We start from the raw sequence: 19,281 nt of genomic DNA, 5'->3' as shown, positions 1-19,281 counted from the left end.
ATATTTTGAAGATGGCACTTTTTAGGCGTATTAACAATCTTGGATCATCTTTGTGAACTTTTAGGGTAGCCCTGACTATATTTTGTTTAAGGTTTTAAGCTTAATATCAAACAGACGTTAGTTTATTCTACAAAAAAGTTTGAAACTGACAATCTCGGATCGTCTTTATGAAGTTTTAAGGATATCCGAATTTCATATTGGGTTTAATTGTCAATTTGGTCCTATTTCTGGAATTTTTAGGGAGGCGCCTCGCGTTTCAATAAATGATTGTAAAAAATTGTATTATGTTAAATACAATAAGAATACAAACTTTTATTGATTTACGTTTTTTTTATCATTATAAATAAATGTCTGATTGAGCTAAAGTTATTTTCCCCTTTATATATGTTTCTGCTTAATGCAGATTTTGTAAATGTAAAACAGTTTCTTAACATTCTTAATTAAAGTGAAGACTGAAGGAACAGATATTAATCAAAAATGTCTTGATTAGAATCAAGACCTAAAAAGTGTCGATAAGACTGAGGTTATCACTTGTCTGAAGGATCAGATATTAATTTTTCTTTTTAATTGAAACTTAAATGCATGCTTAAGAAAAACCAACGTTCCATTACCGTTTTCCGTTGAAATAAATTATTTTACTGGTAATCAATTTCAAATATTTACTTATCTCGGCTTTTCAACCACAATTCCATTCCCCGAAAACATTTTATCATTACATTAATTACTTTTGGGAGATAACGTGTCAAAAAAACCTATAAAACAATAAAAAACTGTAATAGCGGTCTGTTTAGCCATGACAACAACTTTTTTAAAGTTACAAGCACTATATAACCCTTTCGAGACTAAAGGGACCTGAGCAAACTATAGCTTAACCTGCTACTAGCACGACCAGGGAGAATTGATGTAAACTGGAGTTGAAATTTCATCATGTGCGATCTGCGGCCCTGAAACTCTCCCATAGTCCCAGTGTGTGTATAACTTAATTTTTTCGCTGTTATCTGCCAAAATCAACCTTTCTAGGTAGTGCCGCCTCCTCACTTGAATTTTTCATGATATATTAAGGTTTGAACGAACAAAATTCTAGAATACTATTTTCACTACCATGTCCCTCTGCTAACTTGAAGCAAACTTTCCTCTCTTTTTGCTGAATTTTGAATTTATTTATTTCAAACCAAAATATAAAAAATGGATTCTTTTTCCTTTTGTGCTACTTAGAATTTACAAATGTATATAACGTTGTGACGTGCCATATCAAATAGTCTCTAACCATTGTTAGAAAGTAGAGAAATTGGGCAGTAACACTGATCATGCCCAGAACTAAGAGAAAGAAGAATACGACGGTTGACTAAAGTACACTTGATATTACATCATTTTGCAAAACCGCGAGTAAAAACCTTTCTGTCCCTATTGAATTTGGCGCCATTGGTTTTAGAATAATTAAAATGTTCCACTGCGAAGCGTGCCGGTCACGAATGGGGATGTAACGTCTTTAGGAACCTTTTAAAACGCAAAACCATACACGTACTCTCCCAAAACTAATTAATGTAATGATAAAATGTTTTCGGGGAATGGAATTGTGGTCGAAAAGCCGAGATAAGTAAATTTTTGAAATTGATTACCAGTAAAATAATTTATTTCAACGGAAAACGGTAATGGAACGTTGTTTTTTCTTAAGCATGCATTTATGTTTCAATTAAAAAGAAAAATTAATATCTGATCCTTCAGACAAGTGATAACCTCAGTCTTATCGACACTTTTTAGGTCTTGATTCTAATCAAGACATTTTTGATTAATAAATTAGTTAAGAATTGACTCTAAAGGCAGAACTAAAGTTTTTAACACAGATTAAGCAATTTTATTTGAAAATAAAGTAAGAAACGCACGCGTATTGTTGAAATAAAATGACAGCATGAAATTGTAAGGAATACTTAAATGGAAAACAGACATAAGACTTCTTAGTCACACTACAGTACATCACAATGGATTAAATGAGGGGATTCAAATTAACTTTAACCACCTCGTAAACATAAGGTGGTTCTTTCATTCTAACGTAATAACATCCAAGATAATTCCCCGAATTTTCCAATTTTGTCAAAATAATAGAACACTGTTTGTTGGTAAACCGAGTGTCTTGGTCAACAGCGTCATTGTTGAGAAAACCAAACTCATTCTTCAGGTGATCAATTGGTTCTTCCCATTTTAAACTTAATTCCCGCCTCGATGCTTCAGAATCTGGGCCGTAAATATCTTCGTTAGCTGAAAGAGGCATTGCAGCTTCGTTTTCCAATTTGACACAATTTATGTCAAACTCTGAACTGAAATTAGCACTCGATACAGGTTCTGGTTCTTTCTTAATTTCTTCAGAGGTTATGGTTGGACATATGGTATTAAATTTACGCTTAGATGGGCAAGTATTCAAAGATATCCCTAGGTTGAAGTTAGAACCGACACTTTTAGAACTAGTACAATTGGAGTCGCTCGCGTTTCTGGGTTCATCTGGATCTGATTCTGAATGTATCTCGACTTCATTTGACTGATCATTTCCATTAAGCGAATCATGGTTTATATTTGGCACACTTCGTTCTGGTTGCGAACTTCCACTTCTGTCGTCTGGTTTGAGTTTTAATGGGAACACAAAGTCTGCAACATCAGATGATCTACTTTCTGACTGATCTTGGGTAGAATCTGACAAATTCAATTCCATGTTTCCCTGATTTGGTTTTTCAGAATTGTCTTTCATAGAAATACGTTCCCCTTGAATTTTCGGCAATAGTTTTCGTGGGAAATTAAAGACTCTCGACTATTGAAAACTTTTCGACAAAACCGGCATTTCCGAGTCAACTTTGATTGGTCGTATTTGTTTTTCCGTTTTGACTTCGACGAGACAGTTTTTATAATTTTTCGTTCAATTATATATTTTGATGAGTGAAGTCTAGAAATGTGACCTCTTAAACTACGCTTTATTTTGGCTGCAAAATCACAAAAAGGACACTTGAACGGACGCTCATCACTGTGAGTCGCGACATGCTTCTTCAAACTCCCGCGAGTTCGGGTGCAGTAATCGCAAATGTCGCATTTGAAAGGACGCTGATCACTGTGAGTCAAGACGTGTTTCTTTAAATTCGACCGAAATTTTGTACGATAATCACAAATATCGCATTTGAAAGGACGCTCATCACTGTGAATCGAGACATGTCTCTTTAAATACTTTCGCGTTCGGCTACGGTAATCGCAAATATCGCATTTGAATGGACGCTCAATACTGTGAGTCGCGACATGCTTCTTTAAATCTCGTACCATTCGGGCGCGATATTCACAAATATGGCATTTGAATGGACGCTTGTGACTGTGAGTAGCGACATGCTGATTTAAATTCCCGCGAGTACGGCAACGGTAATCGCAAATATCGCATTTGAATGGACGCCCATCACTGTGAGTAGCGACATGCATCTTTAAATTCCAGTGAGTTCGGGAACGGTAATCGCAAATATCGCATTTGAAAGGACGCTCATCACTGTGAGTAGCGACATGCTGCTTTAATCTACTGCGTGTTTGGGCACGAAATTCACAAATATCGCATTTGAATGGACGCTCAGTACAGTGAGCCGCAAAATGCATATTTAAATTCCCGTGAGTTTGGGCGCGGTAATCACAAATATCACACTTGAACAAACGCTCATCACTGTGAGGCCAGATATAATTCATTAAATTCCCACATGCTCAAGAACGATTTTGGCAAATATCGCATTTGAATGGACGCTCATCATTGAGTCGCGAGTGACATGTTTCCTCGAATTCCCCGTGATCGGGCTCGATAATCACGAATCCATAATTGAATGGACGCTCATCACTGTGAATTAATTTGTGATTCGTAATTGTGAGCTTCTTCCTGTCTGGTAACTGCACTGTTTGCACATAAACTTCGTCTCCCCCTAATGAATCAAGATGTTGCATTTAAATGCCCTACCGCAGCCCTTACTTCAATTCTTAGTCACGTGGTAGGGTGGAAATAACCTGGACGCAATTTTCACCCGGGGTAGACTATTTTCACCCAACCGCAGCCCTTCCCTGTTCCCTTACCTCAATTGTTAGTCACGTGGTAGGGTGGAAATAGAATAGCGACACTGTTAAACTTTACTCTAGGACTTCCAAACAGAAGGGTCCAATTAATTCAGCCAAACACGTAGGGCAAATACGAAACTGTTAATTAGTCTGGGGAAGATGCATATTTAGATATTAATATTCAAACAATAGAAATTACTTTTAATTTGCAGCTCTAAGGTAACTTTTTTTTTTTTTTTTTTTGCCACCTACTGACACTAGTGCTTAGCCGTTAGCATAGAGATAGGAACATATATACCTCTAGAGTCACAACATGGAAGCGTCCCCATAGACTTTAACCTTATCATTAGTGAATATACAACGTTAAAAACAGTATACTTTATCAAATACACCCAGCGCCATCTGTGCCAAAACGGAAGAACTATTTTGATATATTTTCAACGGCGTAGTCTGCTACTGTGTCTATGCGTGTATTGTATTCTAGCAAATTCGAGGGAAGTGATAATGAATTAATTAAACAAATTGATGATGATTTGACAAGTTAATTAAACAAACATTATTTTTTTGGAGTGAATGAACGAATCATGAATGCTGAATGTAAAATGTACGTATCAACTAATAAATAAATTCAAATTATAAATAGACTACTATTGTCCTTGGAATAAAATCAGTTTGGTCAGTCGTTTTCTAATATTCTCTTTTCATTTTCTCGTTCATATTCTTTGCTATTTTCCTCAGCCTGATATCTGTGTAGATGTTTATTGCCTTTTTAACAATGTGATTTAAATGGTGGTTCCATCCGAACTCTTGGTCATATATGTGCTCCGTTAGAGTGGGAAATATGTTTTCATGAATTAAGCATCGTCAACAAGAGTTTCTATTTTGAGTGGAATGTTTTTAATGCAACCACGACATTTTTCAAGATTTAAGACTTCTAAGGCATTTTTCAGTAAGATCAATGATTTTGACAATATCCTTAGATGGATATTGTCTGTGGAAATACGTTAATGTTTGACAAAGCCCCTAAAATTACAATGATATAGCCTGTAGCTCTGTACATACAACAAACAGAGGGCTATCGTGTTCTTCAATGTCCATTGGGATGTCATACATTTCTGTGCGTTGGGAAAATGTTCCAACTTCTACAGTTAATGCGCGATATCCTCTATTGCATTTTCGTCTAGATTATGCTCCGCGGGTTCATTGACCTCAATGTAACTTGCCAAAGGTATAGGCTAGTTTGGAGTGTGATATTGACCGCCGCTTGAATAGTTGGCAATAAGGTAGGCCTATTTTCAACCGTTTCATTTACCGACGCGTGAGTGGTTTGGGGAAAGGTTTCATTTGGGATTGTTCTAGCGTATGTTTTCTGTAAATTGTATTAACAAGTTAAATAAGCACCAAAAGTTATTTTGCAAAACAGTAAATTAGAATTTAGGAGATCCTCATTTGATTCCGGTAAAAATAAAGAAGGAATCTCAGTTCTTGTCAGCCTGGACTAAGTAAAGCTAAGTTTCTATTATTAGTCCAAGTTGTCAGTGCTTTAATAATGGAAGCATTTTCCCGAAAGGCATTTGCCTCAAAATTATCTCCGCAAATCGCGTCATTTGCAGTTGGAACCCAGTCCGTTTTTCCTATGGCTTATTGTGATAACAACTTAGTTTAATAAATTAATAATGTCAACGTTTAATTTATTGGGTTTTCACCTATGCCATTAAACCTTTTTGTTTCTTCCAGTATTTTTACAAGAGGAAACAGCGCATTTTCTACCCATTTTGTTAAATTTGGAACAGAAATAAAATAAAACACTTAAATATACTTTGGAAACATTTATTTAGATAGTTAAGAACAAATAAAATAATATAAGGTCCGTCAACTGAAAAAAGTTTGAAAAAGTTACAGATTTACCGCGAAAAGTTCATTTTTCCCGCCAAAAAGTCATTTTTAGCGCGAAAACCTTTTTTAGCAACGCCATCTATTTGTAGCTCGAATAATATTTTAGTTAAGAATATCGCCGATAGTGGCGCTGGTGTCGAATGATAAAGTTTACATGGTTTTAAAAAGTGCGGCCTGTCTCGGGATATACGTTGTGACTCTAGAGGTATATATGTTCCTATCTCTATGGCCGTTAGGCCTTGAGCACCAGGAAGAATTGAGCGGGAGACCCTACGCGGCCCAGCACTGACGGGGGCCGCTAGGTCGTATGTGTATAAGCAGGGAAGGAAATGAGGTTTACTTGGGAGGTGACGGAAGGTGGAATTGGGGTAAGTCACCTCCGGCGGACACGGGACAGTCGGCACCTATAGGGTAGGATCGCCGACATGTGTCGTATTCCCTCAAACTCTGCCGCCCAGAAGCTTGGCTTACAGGAGTGCGCCACACTCCCGGCTCTAAGGTAACTTAAACAGCACACGTTTTCCAAGTTTACTTTTCCCCGCCAATATTATTCTACAGAAGACAGAGCAGACGACACACGGTTCAGATTTTAAAAGCAGGGACGGAAACAAGCAAATATGTTTCTGGACATTTTATTAAGGATTCAAGGAATAGTTTTTTACATGAAATTATCATTATTGATTACTAAATATTATAAGCTAATCATAGTTCAGTTTTGTAGTTCAGATTTTTTTTTTTCATTTGAATTTAAATAAGGTGTTACTACGTATGAACCACGCTATACTGCCCTTAATGCAATAATGCGTTTACGGTGTGTTTTTAAATTAAAATAGGTGCTACATGGAGCTCATGTCTCCATGAACTCTGGATCTCTAGAGATCCAGCGTTCATGAATCATGATGTCCCGCTCTTATCATACCAGAGTATACAGGAAAATACACTCTCCTCGGTTCTAACCGGCTACGTTTTATAGTATGACATCAGAGGTGGATGATGACATAGTTTTCCGAGAAAGATACTTATCTACATAATTTATTTTGTTTTTTAAGATAGGATAAGGAATTTTAAATATATTTAATGAAAGCTTGAATTTTTCTTTATTATCACAAATAATAACTAATATTTCAAATTGGAACTATGTGTGTTAGAATATTTTAAGAAACTTGAAAGTATAAACCGGGAAGTGTTTCAAGTCTTTGTATTACGCTTTATCAGAAATTTTTGGTATAACCCTCTTTACATCATGAATTTCTGGTATTATGGATTTCCAACTAGGCCAAAAAGCTGGGCACCAAATACCCCACACTCTCTGATGTGAGGTGTCTCACATTCTAAATTGAATCGGAACTTCAACTTAGTGGCTAGGTTTTATGGGGAAAAGAAACTATAGTTCTCCCGAGAATCCTGGGTGGTGAGTTTGTAATTTCGCCCATGCCCAAACAGAGGAAATACGAATTTCTCTCTCCCTCACAAGGTTGGGGGAGGGGTGAAGTAATTTTTTCTCTGCTGAACGAGCGCTTAAGCGAAATGCCTTGTGGAAGGTAAGAGTTGCGAATCCATAATACGTAGTATTTATACATATCCATGGACTTTGGGCTCAACCGAATGAAAATATGCATGATTTTTTAGAAACTAACTTTTTCTTACAAGTTTCTATTTTAAAAAAACGGTGCTTAATTAGTGGTTAATCATAATTCTAAAACGTAACGCGTCAAGAATAGGACGTTCTTAACAGGCTTAATGTCAAGGGGTTCCCTGACCCTACTTTGAGCAACTCCACCAAACACGCTCTTCCGAATTAAAAAAAAAATCTAGTACAAACCTTTTCTTCAAATTGAAGGTGAAAAAGAAAATCAAATTATTTTTTATCGATTTTTCTACTAATTATAAGACCTATTATGTTTAATAAACGAAGTTCATAGATCAGTGTGAGCCACAGCTTTCGCTTCGCTAATTAGAGTACATAACTTGAAAGGAAAACATTTTCAAAAGATATAAATGACTAACTTAAATTGATACTTTTTCCGCACTTAAAAGCCTTTCAGTAAAAAGATAACTTTAAAACGAATATCCTTTCTGTGTCAAATCAAAAAAATTATATATTAAACTCGATGGAAAAAAGCAGAATGCAATGACAAAATATACTGTATATGAAACCTAAAAATAATAACATTTTTGGGGGGGGGGGGTTCAAAACGTATCGCTGCGAAAAATTGACTTCGATATGTAAGGTACACTCCAGTTCCAAGATACAAAAAGAAGAAAAACTTAAAAACTAGTAAAGATGTATCAGAAACTCTTTTAGTTCTCTCCAAGATCAACGAATGAACACTGGGAAAACTCAGAGTAATAACACTGCAGAGGAAAACACGCAATCATGTTTCCCATTCCATCATGCTAAGAGACGCGATACCTTTCATATTTCTTAACAAGTGAAAAATATTCTCGACCAATGGTTAAAATTTTACATTTTGATCATTTTTCTGGTCACTTCCTTGAGAAAAACAAGTAACGACACGGAGAAATTTAGCTCTCATAATTGTCTTTGTACGTAAATACAGGATCCCCGAAACAGGTTCTGTGGGCGATTTTGAGTCAAAAATGTTCCATACCATTTAGACCCAACGGTACACCGTTTAAATGTTACGATTAGAGTACTCAATTTCTTCTGGTTTTACGGATGACCTCTTAAATTTAAGTAAGAAACAGAAACACAATACGAATTTCATCCGTTACACTAAAACCATAACAGTGGCTCTTCATTATAGAACACTCTTAGGTATGGTGACGTTACGCTACGTGTTTTACGAAAAATACATACAAATAATCGGAATAATTGTGTAGCCATTTTCTCAACGTATCTAGGCGAATTTGCGGGAAGAGCCTGACTAATCATTATGCTATGCATGACGAATTTTAAAAACCCGCATAGAAACTAACATGGGATATATGAGGACACGATGATTCGTTTTAGCTTTATGTATTTCCAGTTTTACTTGAAATTCATTGACAAAATATAGAATTTAACAATCGTTCTACGATGCACGTCTCCCTACAGTATGACTCATCCGTAAGGAAGATCCTAGGTAGTTTTTTGATTTCCTCCAAAAATACAGGAGCAGAAAAAGAGGGGTTTAAGGGTAGATAGTCTTCTTGAAAACGTAGGGGACTGACTTACTATGAGAAGAGAGGATATTACTAGAAAAGAAGAACTGATATAAGTGTTTTACAGAGAAGAAAAATAAAACTATTTCCACCGGATATTGCGCCGGCAAGTAGAGATGAGAAGGAAAATACACCCTACTATCAGACAGCACGATAGAAAAAGAAAAAAGCTAAAAGTATACCGCCTTCCCCATTTATATTTTTTATCATTCCTTTTCTGGGAAATAAGTGCCTGAAAAATGTTTCTTCTTTTTTACCAAAATGCCGGCAAGAAAAGGAGGTTGAACATTACTTTTGTAAGCCTCTATTTTGAAACTTGTACTGTACATCGGTGACAACGGTATATAGCCCTAAAAAATGTACAGGATTTGGGTAACCAGTGACAAACAGAGGATTCTATTAAACTTTGCGGATATTTATAATGTTACTTCATGTTGTTTCATCCAAGCTACATAATTTTTGTATCACTCTACCAAAATACCCATGCTTCGTTAGTAATAGATGAGCTAATCATAAATGGTTATACAAAAAAATTAATAGCAAAATATGAAGGTACCGTAGCTATGCGTCTTTACTTTAAGTCATTTTAGCGCAAGCAAAATATGGACGTAAGTGATAAGAATCTCTGCGGAAGATGATTCAGAGTCGATTTATATTACAGTTTGTAGATAGTTCATAGCAGGGATAGATAGACTTTTTTAAGACGGAATTCCCAACGGTTAATATTTACTTCAGTCCGACTCATAGACGAGTACATAGCCCCTTCCTTCAACACGTAACCAAAAAATTAAATTTTCTTATTGGCTCACTAAAACTACGTATTGGTGACGTTGCTGACAAGGAGGGCCAATAATACGTAATTCCTGTTTACATCTGTCGCTATGACTACGACCCCTCTTGCGTTGTACCAGAGCCCACTCGATCCGCGCTCCCGGACGCTGCGCTGCTCGCGCTATATAGCGCGAGCAGCTTACGTCGTGATGCGCGTGATCGAGTGGGCTATGGTTGTACAGAAAAGCATCTTTACAGGGGTTCAAAATGAAGCTGTCTAAAAGCAAGGGCACGGAAATTATTCGGGAATTGTTTTTAATAGCAATTAAGAGGTAGGGAATTTATTGCCGGTGTTTTGGATTTGGAGTACATCTGTAAAGGGTGAAAAGTGTTCGCTAATTCTTTCTAAAGCCAATCATGTCTACTATCCTCATAATTTTGTAAGCGAATTTGATGAAGTTAACCAAGGCTTAGTGAATGGCCAGGAGTTTTGTGAGCTTAGTGTTTTGTTAAAACCTGTTCGTGTTGTAATATCTATGAAGGCTTTTAAAGCATCACTACAACTTCATCAAAGAGAAATAAATCGTATTTCAAAATGTGTTTTGATTTCAAGCCCTATGTCTTGTGTTACTTCCATTTTTAAACAATGTTCTTTCAAAAATTACAATCGGAGCCCAATCCATTCCAACTTGGCAGACGACGTTTATTTGACCCGGATATACATACAACGCCATAATGAAAATAAGACCCGCCTCTTCTTTCATACCCCCCCCGTCACGGGTAAGGGGGTCGTGGACTAGGACGCGCACCCGAATAACCCTGTTACCCATTCCGTCTTAAAAAAAGTCTATCTATCCCTGTTCATAGTCTAAAAACTTCAATTGGTAACAAAATTAAAATTCTGGATCTCCAGAACTTAAAATGCTATCCCTACATCAAATTAATTATGGAGTAAAATATAAGTATCCTCATTTTAAATAAGTGCTCGAAAGGACAGTAAAATCGAATTTCACTCGGGCAAACATTTATATAAGCTAAAATTGGGGATCACAATTTATCAACGCGTCTTTCAAGCTCTTATTTGTTGTTCTTGACTCACTTGATGTATAAAGAAGGAGTAAATTTGCAATTTTCGATGTGTTACATTTTAAGCAAAAGAAGAATTATTTTCTATTATTGTTCTCCAATAGAAATTTTGGTCCGAGCTTGAGTTTAATGTGTTAAATTTGAAGAAAACGTTCTAAACTTTCAATATAATGGTTTTCGTAGGCGTACGTTTTGCCTATTGGTCGTAAAAGCTTATTTTCTGAGACCCACGGAAGAATTTTCCCTTCGATTTTCGTAAAATTAATTATGGAAAATATGAGGTTATCTAAATATAGTTTTATCCTCTTGGGATTTTATTTATTATAAGAGTCTTAGGCTGTGTTCTGTAGATATAGAGGAGTTTTCAATCTATAAAATGAAGTATTTATTTGAAGATCCCAAACGTAAGTTATGACAATTTTAAGAAACCTGTTCCAAATTAGAGCTGTTCCAAGTTAGAACTACTGACTCCGAATTGAATGTTTTCCCGTTTAATGCATGACTTCTAGACAAGCATACCGACAAGTGCAAATAATCACAGGAAAAAAAACCCCTCCAAAGTGTAAACTTCATGAAGATTTTTATGGTTATGAAGCCTAGAATTAATGAATCTCTAATCTCATCTGATCATGTTTTTCAAGATTATAAGCTACTGTGGGATATTTATCATGGCAAACACACCACCATCGTATCGTGTTAAGTTTAAAACACTCTACATACGTAAAATTCCGACTTTTCGACCCCGAACAAAATCGAACCATTTTCGACATTCACTCTCCTTTCATGTAAGCCTCGGTCTAATACAAAATTCACTCAAGCATTTCTAAAAAAAGGCGTACCTACTTTCAAAAATGGGAAAAGAGGAAAAGGGAAGAGATAAACAGAGACAGTATTCACGTACATTCGTACGGAAAACGTCTCTCTTTTAACTCCATACATTTCAATTGAACTGAATCCTAAATTCAGAGAGAAAAAAAAAGAATGAGTCCTTTTAGATCTATCTAACAATCGCCCGCTCGCTTTGTTTTAAAGCGCTTTCAGCTTTAAACAAAAGGCTAGAATTAGCAATCAAGATATTCTTCGAATTGTTTTAGCTTTCTTAGTTCGTAAAATTATCCACTCACGCATCGGTATCCTCAAAAATGCGATTTCGATATGATAAAAATAGGGAATTGTATTACGTAAATGAGTCGACGACCCCTGCAGTTGCCCAAAAGACTAATTATACTTCTTCACCAACTGTAGGAAAGTTTTCATTAGCCGCCAAATGAGGAGGAGAAAGGCTTGTGCTATTTTCCACATGGATCGTGAGAGGACAGAGGCCAAAATAATTTTCTCATATTTGTCGATTTTGGGTGAGATGGCGATCTTTTAACTATAAGTTTCAATAATCCGCAAGGAAAATGTAATGACTGCACAAAACATGTTTTTTTTTATTATTTTAGTTTTCGAAATCATGTTAAAATTAATTCTTAAAGTACATAGAAAGTTTTTAAGGCAATTCATCAATTCGAGTAACTTTATTTGAAAATAAAGTAAGAAACACAGGAGTATTGTTGAAATAAAATGACAGCATGAAATTGTAAAGAATACTTTAATGGAAAACAGACAAGACTTTATAGTCACACTACAGTACATCAAAATGGATTAAATGACGGGATTCAAATTAACTTTAACCACCTCGTAAACATAAGGTGGTTCTTTCATTCTAACATAATAGCATCCAAGATAATTCCCCGAATCTTCCAATTTTGTCAAAATAATGGAACACGGTTTGTTGATAAACCGAGCGTCTTGGTCATCAACAGAGTCATTGTTGTGAAAACCAAACTCATTCTTCAGGTGATCAATTGGTTCTTCCCATTTTACACTTGATTCCAACCTAGATACTTCAGACTCTGGGCCATAAATCGCTTCGTTAGCTGAAAGAGGCATTGCAGCTTCGTTTTCCAATTTGACACAATTTATGTCAAACTCTGAACTGAAATTAGCACTCGATACAGGTTCTGGTTCTTTCTTAATTTCTTCAGAGGTTATGGTTGGACATATGGTATTAAATTTACGCTTAGATGGGCAAGTATTCAAAGATATCCCTAGGTTGAAGTTAGAACCGACACTTTTAGAACTAGTACAATTGGAGTCGCTCGTGTTTCTGGGTTCATCTGGATCTGATTCAGAATGTATCTCGACTTCTTTTGACTGATCATTTCCATTAAGCGAATCATGGTTTATATTTGGCACACTTCGTTCTGGTTGCGAACTTCCACTTCTGTCGTCTGGTTTGAGTTTTAATGGGAACACAAAGTCTGCAACATCAGATGATCTACTTTCTGACTGATCTTGGGTAGAATCTGATAAATTCAATTCCATGTTTCCCTGATTTGGTTTTTCAGAATTGTCTTTCGTAGAAATACGTTCATCCTTGCTGCTCCGACAATAGTTTTCGTGGGAGATTAAAGACTCTCGACGATTGAAAGCATTTCGACAAAATCGGCATTTCCGAGTAAACTTTGATTGGTCGTATTTGTTTTTCCGTTTTGACTTCGTCGCGACAGTTTTCTTAATTTTTCGTTCAACTCCAGATTTTGATGGATGACGTCTAACAATGTGAGCTCTTAAACCCTGCTTTATTTTGGCTGCAAAATCACAAAAAGAACACTTGAACGGACACTCGTCACTGTGAGTCGCGACGTGTATCTTTAAATTCCTCCGAGTTCGAGTGCGGTAATCGCAAATATCGCATTGGAATGGACGCTCATCACTGTGAGTCAAGACATGTTTCTTTAAAGCACTGCGAGTTTGGCCACGGTAATAGCAAATATCGCATTTGAATGGACGATCATCCCTGTGTGTCGCGGCGTGTTTCTTTAAATATTGTACACTACGGGCACGAAATTCGCAGATATCACATTTGAATGATCGCTCATCATGGTGAGTCGCGACATGTTTCTTTAAATTTCCTACCCTACGGGCACGATATTCGCAAATATCGCATTTGAATGGACGCTCATCACTGTGAGTCGCGACGTGTAACTTTAAATTCCCGCAAGTTCGGGTGCGGTAATCACAAATATCGCATTTGAATGGACGCTCGTCACTGTGAATTAGTTTATGATACTTAAAGTGTGAGCTTTTTCCTGTCTGGTAACCACATTGTTTACACTTAAACTTTATCTCTCTCAAATTCTGCATTTAAATGGTATGGCAATACTGGTTTTTCTTGGAAATTACATCACGTTACTTGCCACACTTGCAGTATTTCTGTACTTCGTGTTTTTCTCACATTGCAAGCTTTACATCAGTGCTTTTTTTCGTCCCTGACTGTGGATACTGAGCGAGATCATAATTCAAGCGGCAAGTCACATAAATAACTTACGAAAAGGCTTCAGTTTTGCCTTAATTCCGAGGAAATCACAGAGTTGTCTTTCCAGTTCACCGTAGGAATTGCGTACTGATTAATTAAAATAATTTTATTAATTTTTTTTCCTGGGCCCGCGTGCCATACAGCTTTGCTTAGGAAACAACTCAAGCATGGGGCTATAAACTTATAATATTCTTCCAACGTGGTTTCCCTCCAAAAAGACGTTTTTTACGGAACCCGGAGCAGACGACACCGTGACATCGGCGTACCGCGTACGGCCCGTACAAAAGTACAAAATTACAAACTCGAGAGCTTGGAGGAATGATGAGTATTGAGCAGGGTTGGAAATAAGACAGGTTTACAAGTCCAAAACCAGTTTATTAATTGCTGGGACCAGTTTATTTATTATAAAACTTGGGGTCAGTGGTCCCAGGGACCACTTTATTAACTATCGTTTTTGGAAAAAATAGACGGTGGGACCAGTTTATTAATTCGGGGTTCCTTATTAGAATTTTTCTAGCTCAACACATTTTCTATCAATTCTACTCCTAGGTAGTTAGTACTCCTTGGCTACAACTTCCCTACAAAAGTTTTGTAGTCTATTCTACAGGGCCGGTAGGCCCTTGTAGATATGACTTGATACTCTTTTGTAACGTTAAAGCAAAATTCACATGCTTTTACCAATTTTCCTATGGAGATTAACATGGGGTTTTTCGTGATATTTAGCCACCTCTCACTGAAAAACTAGAGCGAAGTTACTTTTCGAAATACTCTTAATTTAACAATTATGTATTCAAGGTGTGCTATCGGCTAGTTTAATTTAAATCAATTTACTCTAAGTATGTTAATTTTAGTTAATTCTGAAAGTACGTCAAAAATTACTTTTGGGTCAGACTGTCTAGCAGTAGACGCTGACAAATTACTTTACTATTTCATCCGAGCTTGAGCACCTTTATATGTATTTTCTAATTAACTGTAGCACCCTTAATAAGAAATAAGTCGTTATCAGGTCGAATTTTCGTCTAGAAAAGTAATTCAGGTAAATAATTACAGTTAACAGAGGTTTTTATATCATTTAAAGTAAGTTTTTGAACGTTCTTTACGGCCAAGGCTTAAGTTGTATTTTAGTTTGTCTATGTAATATAGTATTTATATACAGGGCCGGAAATAAGCACAGGACACTGGACATTGTCCAATAAAATTTTTAAATGTCCCATAATTTTTTTTGAAAACTAAGGGGGTCACTGGACACTTTGACCTATAAATATTCCGGAGTTTTGATACCTTGACTATGGAGAAGCGACACCATTTTTGCACACTCCAGTGGACAATGTCCTATAAATTTTCCAGTCAAACAGGGGGTCACTGGACACATGTCCTATAACAAATTTTTCTTATTTCCGGCCCTGTTTATATAGTCTTTCCCCTTTCAAGATAAAAAAAAAGCTCATTTCCAGCGCTGGCCGGGAGTGTGGCGCACTCCTGTAAGCCAAGCTTCAGGGCGGCAAAGTTTGAGGAAATACGACACATGTCGGCGATCCTACCCTATAGGTGCCGACTGTCCCGTGTCCGCCGGAGGTGACTTACCCCAATTCCACCTTCCGTCACCTCCCAAGTAAACCTCATTCCTTCCCTGCTTCTCCACATACGACCTAGCGGCCCCCGTCAGTGCTGGGCCGCGTAGGGTCTCTCGCTCCATTCTTCCTGGTGCTCAAGGCCTAACGGCTAAGCCCTAGTGTGTGTAGGTGGTAAAAAAAAAAAAAAAAAAATTTCCAGCTCTGTATTCCAAAAATACGCAGTCTGCTTCGTTTCCTGCTACAAACAAATATATGAGGTACTATACACAGGGTTTCATTATTTGTTAATCTCACTAAAATGCTACTAATTGTGAAGGTGTGTGATATATTTCCTTAAACTAAACCAATGTAGAGGAATTTCCATGTTTACATCAGCACAGATTCTCTCAACGTAACCACGTTGGTAACGGAGGGTTACGTATGAGGTATACTGGGTTTCATTATTTGTTAATGGTTTAGAAATCAACGGTAGTGTTTTCACCCTGTGAAGAATTCAACTTCAAAATATTACAGGAAAGATCACAAAATGTTCAATGTGTTTTCCCTACGGCAGTTAAAAGAGTGGTGTATAGGTTAGCGCAGTTCATTCAACATTCTCATTTGAGGACAGGTATACGCGGTTTCATTATTTGTTAATCTCACTAAAATGCTACTAATTGTGAAGGTGTGTGATATAATTCCTTAAAACTAAACCAATGTAGAGGACCAGATTATTAATTAAAACAATTTTGGTCCTATTGAATCAGTCATACTGTGATGTTACGTTATCATTTTATTAACTATTTGTTACCAACAGTGAATTGTTTAATTCATAAGTAACAGTGGTGCTGGTTAATCCAGGAGGACAGTGTCGTTATATAATTTAATTAGTCAAATAATTTTCATGTTTACATCACAGATTCTCTCAACGTAACCACGTTAGAAACGGAGGGTTACGTTGTTTGCTATTTCCACAGTCCACGTTGCCGTTTGTTTATTGGTTTAAATTGCTATGAATTGTATAGGTATTTGATTTAATTACTGGTATTCAAGCTAAACTATAGAATAACATCATTCATTAACATATTGTATAGATAATCTTTACCACAAACCTAGCACAGGATATGATAAAAATTGAACGCAATGTGTTGGAAATAATAAAAAAACTCCTCTAAACATTAGAGTTAAGGTGAATTATTTATTAAAAGTCATTTTATAAGCTTAATGAGCACTGACGACAAGTTAATTTCAACGTAATTAAGTGTAATTAACGTGAAATTAAACCCCGAATGTACATTTTTTTTGGATGAAAACTCAGATAACTCTTAAATGATGTCCTTGATTAAGATTGTATCTAACCAAGCCGTTGGTAAAGCCCCATGTTTTCTCTTTCACACTTAAGCTAATTTAAATTATCTCCAAAGTACCTTAATAGGCGCGAAATTCAAAAGTTTAGGGTAAAATAAGAATCGAAAACTCCACTAAAAATTGCAATTAAGGTGAAACTCATTTTATAGCCTAAATGTACACTGCCAAAACACAATCCTACGTTAATTTTAACTCAATTAAATATAATTAACGTGAAATTAAACCAAAATATACATTTTTGGATAAAAGCTCAAATAACTTTTAAATAAACTGTGTAAACTACCCAAAAGTTTAGGGTACCATAATGATGAATATATGGCAAAAATATTAAACTGCACTAAACATTGCAATTAGGGTAAAAAATTCAAATAAATTTTAAGCTTAATCCACTCTCACGAACCACGCTGAAATTAAGATTAAAACATCACAAGTTTTTCGTACAGCCACAGTAGTTTCCTATTTCACTTTCAAATTAATCTAAATGATCATTAAAATACATCAAAAGCGCATACATTAAAATTTTTAGGGTAATTGCAATTTAAAGTGTTAGAGTCACCAAAAATCGCTATTTTTAAAACTGAAAGGTTTTATTCCCATATGAAAGATCAAATCTTTCTGATTCAGAATATCTATTTACATAATGCATTATAATTTTTCTAATATTATTAAAACCCCGGCTTTCGGAACCTACTCGCAGAATTTTATCAAACTATTTTGACAGTTAAATTTCGCGGTACTCCATATACCCCTGGTGACGTCACGATTCGAGCGCGCGTGAGCACGCGGCACGCGCGACTCCGCAAGTCCTATTTTTTTATTGATAGGTGGTGATCGTATTTGACGCGCGCGCGATGTTTAAAAATTAGGCTTAGCTCTCGTAATGAAATCTGTCTCGCGCTGGTCAACCTCTTATGACGTCACCAGGGGTATATTTATAATTTATTCCGTCTTAATGAGGTATGTGAAATATCAATTTTCTTTTTCATATTACAAAATGAATAAATTTCTTTAAGACTTTTTACTTTGGATCTACTGTTATTATAACCCAATTGATGTTTTAAAACGAAAATTAGCCACTTTTCAAAAAACGTGGCACTAACACTTTAAGTTAAAATTTTATTGAAACTTTTATTATAAACTAAATCCACACAAGATAAACAAGATAAGCCGTTAAATTAAACTCCATCAAGTATAATTAATGTGAAAGATTCGTGTTTTGGGTAAATTCATGGATACCTTATAATTAAACTAACAAATCTTTCACCCAGCCTCCATTTTCCTGTTTAATTCTTACGATTAATTAAATTGTCATTTAAAAACAAGCTCAATTTATAAGCTAAATCAATACTGCCAAACCACAATCCTTCATTAATTTCAACTCAATTAAGTATAATTAGGGTGAATTTAAACATAATATATACATAGTTTGGATAAAAACTCGAATAACTTTAAATTAAACTTAATCAAGATTAATCTTTAAATTAAAATTAATCAGGATATACCTTTAAATTAAACTTAATCAAGATAAACCTTTATATTAAACTTAATCAAGATATACCTTTAAATTAAAATTAATCAAGATATACCTTTAAATTAAAATTAATCAAGATATACCGTTAAATTAAAATTAATCAGGATAAACCTTTAAATTAAACTTAATCAAGATATACCTTTAAATTAAACTTAATCAAGATATACCTTTAAATTGAACAATCAAGATATACCTTTAAATTAAACAATCAAGATATACCTTTAAATTGAACTTAATCAAGATATACCTTTTAAATTAAACTTAATCAAGATATACCTTTAAATTGAACTTAATCAAGATATACCTTTAAATTGAACTTAATCAAGATATACCTTTAAATTGAACTTAATCAAGATATACCTTTAAATTGAACTTAATCAAGATATACCTTTAAATTGAACTTAATCAAGATATACCTTTTAAATTAAACTTAATCAAGATATACCTTTAAATTGAACTTAATCAAGATATACCTTTAAATTGAA

At 35.5% G+C, this 19,281-nt stretch overlaps 3 protein-coding genes and 2 long non-coding RNA genes across 12 annotated transcripts in view; 3 read left to right on the top strand and 2 right to left on the bottom strand.

The window, feature by feature from the left end:
* Positions 1-19,281, top strand: part of LOC149610608 (potassium voltage-gated channel protein Shaw-like) — a 519,915-nt gene that overhangs the window by 428,380 nt on the left and 72,254 nt on the right. The gene's annotated exons all lie outside the window — the stretch shown is intronic.
* LOC149610613 (uncharacterized) lies at positions 1,828-4,217 on the bottom strand. The gene is made up of 2 exons (XM_089859625.1): positions 4,081-4,217; positions 1,828-3,932 (listed from the first exon to the last, which is right to left on the bottom strand). Exon 2 carries the CDS (start codon positions 3,703-3,705, stop codon positions 2,737-2,739), a length of 969 nt encoding a protein of 322 aa, XP_089715751.1. The 5' UTR covers positions 3,706-3,932; positions 4,081-4,217; the 3' UTR covers positions 1,828-2,736.
* Positions 4,150-8,085, top strand: LOC149610612 (uncharacterized). Its single transcript, XR_016376812.1, has 2 exons — positions 4,150-4,281; positions 6,458-8,085. It is a non-coding gene; the product is annotated as an uncharacterized LOC149610612 (long non-coding RNA).
* Positions 12,486-14,651, bottom strand: LOC149610611 (uncharacterized). The gene is made up of 2 exons (XM_089858842.1): positions 14,357-14,651; positions 12,486-14,297 (listed from the first exon to the last, which is right to left on the bottom strand). The coding sequence occupies exon 2, from the start codon at positions 14,170-14,172 to the stop codon at positions 12,628-12,630; it is 1,545 nt and encodes a 514-aa protein (XP_089714968.1). The 5' UTR covers positions 14,173-14,297; positions 14,357-14,651; the 3' UTR covers positions 12,486-12,627.
* Positions 15,808-18,286, top strand: LOC149610610 (uncharacterized). Of its 3 annotated transcripts, none has more exons than XR_016376836.1 (3): positions 15,808-16,175; positions 16,235-16,343; positions 16,432-18,286. It is a non-coding gene; the product is annotated as an uncharacterized LOC149610610 (long non-coding RNA). The 3 variants fall into 3 exon arrangements; XR_016376837.1 differs by having other exon boundaries at positions 16,235-16,528; positions 16,620-18,286; XR_016376835.1 differs by having other exon boundaries at positions 16,235-18,286.

Source organism: Phalangium opilio, unplaced genomic scaffold, assembly GCF_054372755.1.
Source record: "Phalangium opilio isolate 3A_F unplaced genomic scaffold, DU_Popi_V2 ptg000329l_1, whole genome shotgun sequence".
NCBI classification, from domain to species: Eukaryota; Metazoa; Arthropoda; class Arachnida; order Opiliones; family Phalangiidae; genus Phalangium; species Phalangium opilio.
Note: the sequence above shows the minus strand (reverse complement) of the source record. Positions and strands in the feature narration are given on the sequence as shown.

Bases quoted from the DNA above. Each gene is read 5' to 3' on its own strand.
- LOC149610611 (XM_089858842.1), bottom strand. From the start codon at position 14,172: ATGCAGAATTTGAGAGAGATAAAGTTTAAGTGTAAACAATGTGGTTAC.
- LOC149610613 (XM_089859625.1), bottom strand. From the start codon at position 3,705: ATGAATTATATCTGGCCTCACAGTGATGAGCGTTTGTTCAAGTGTGAT.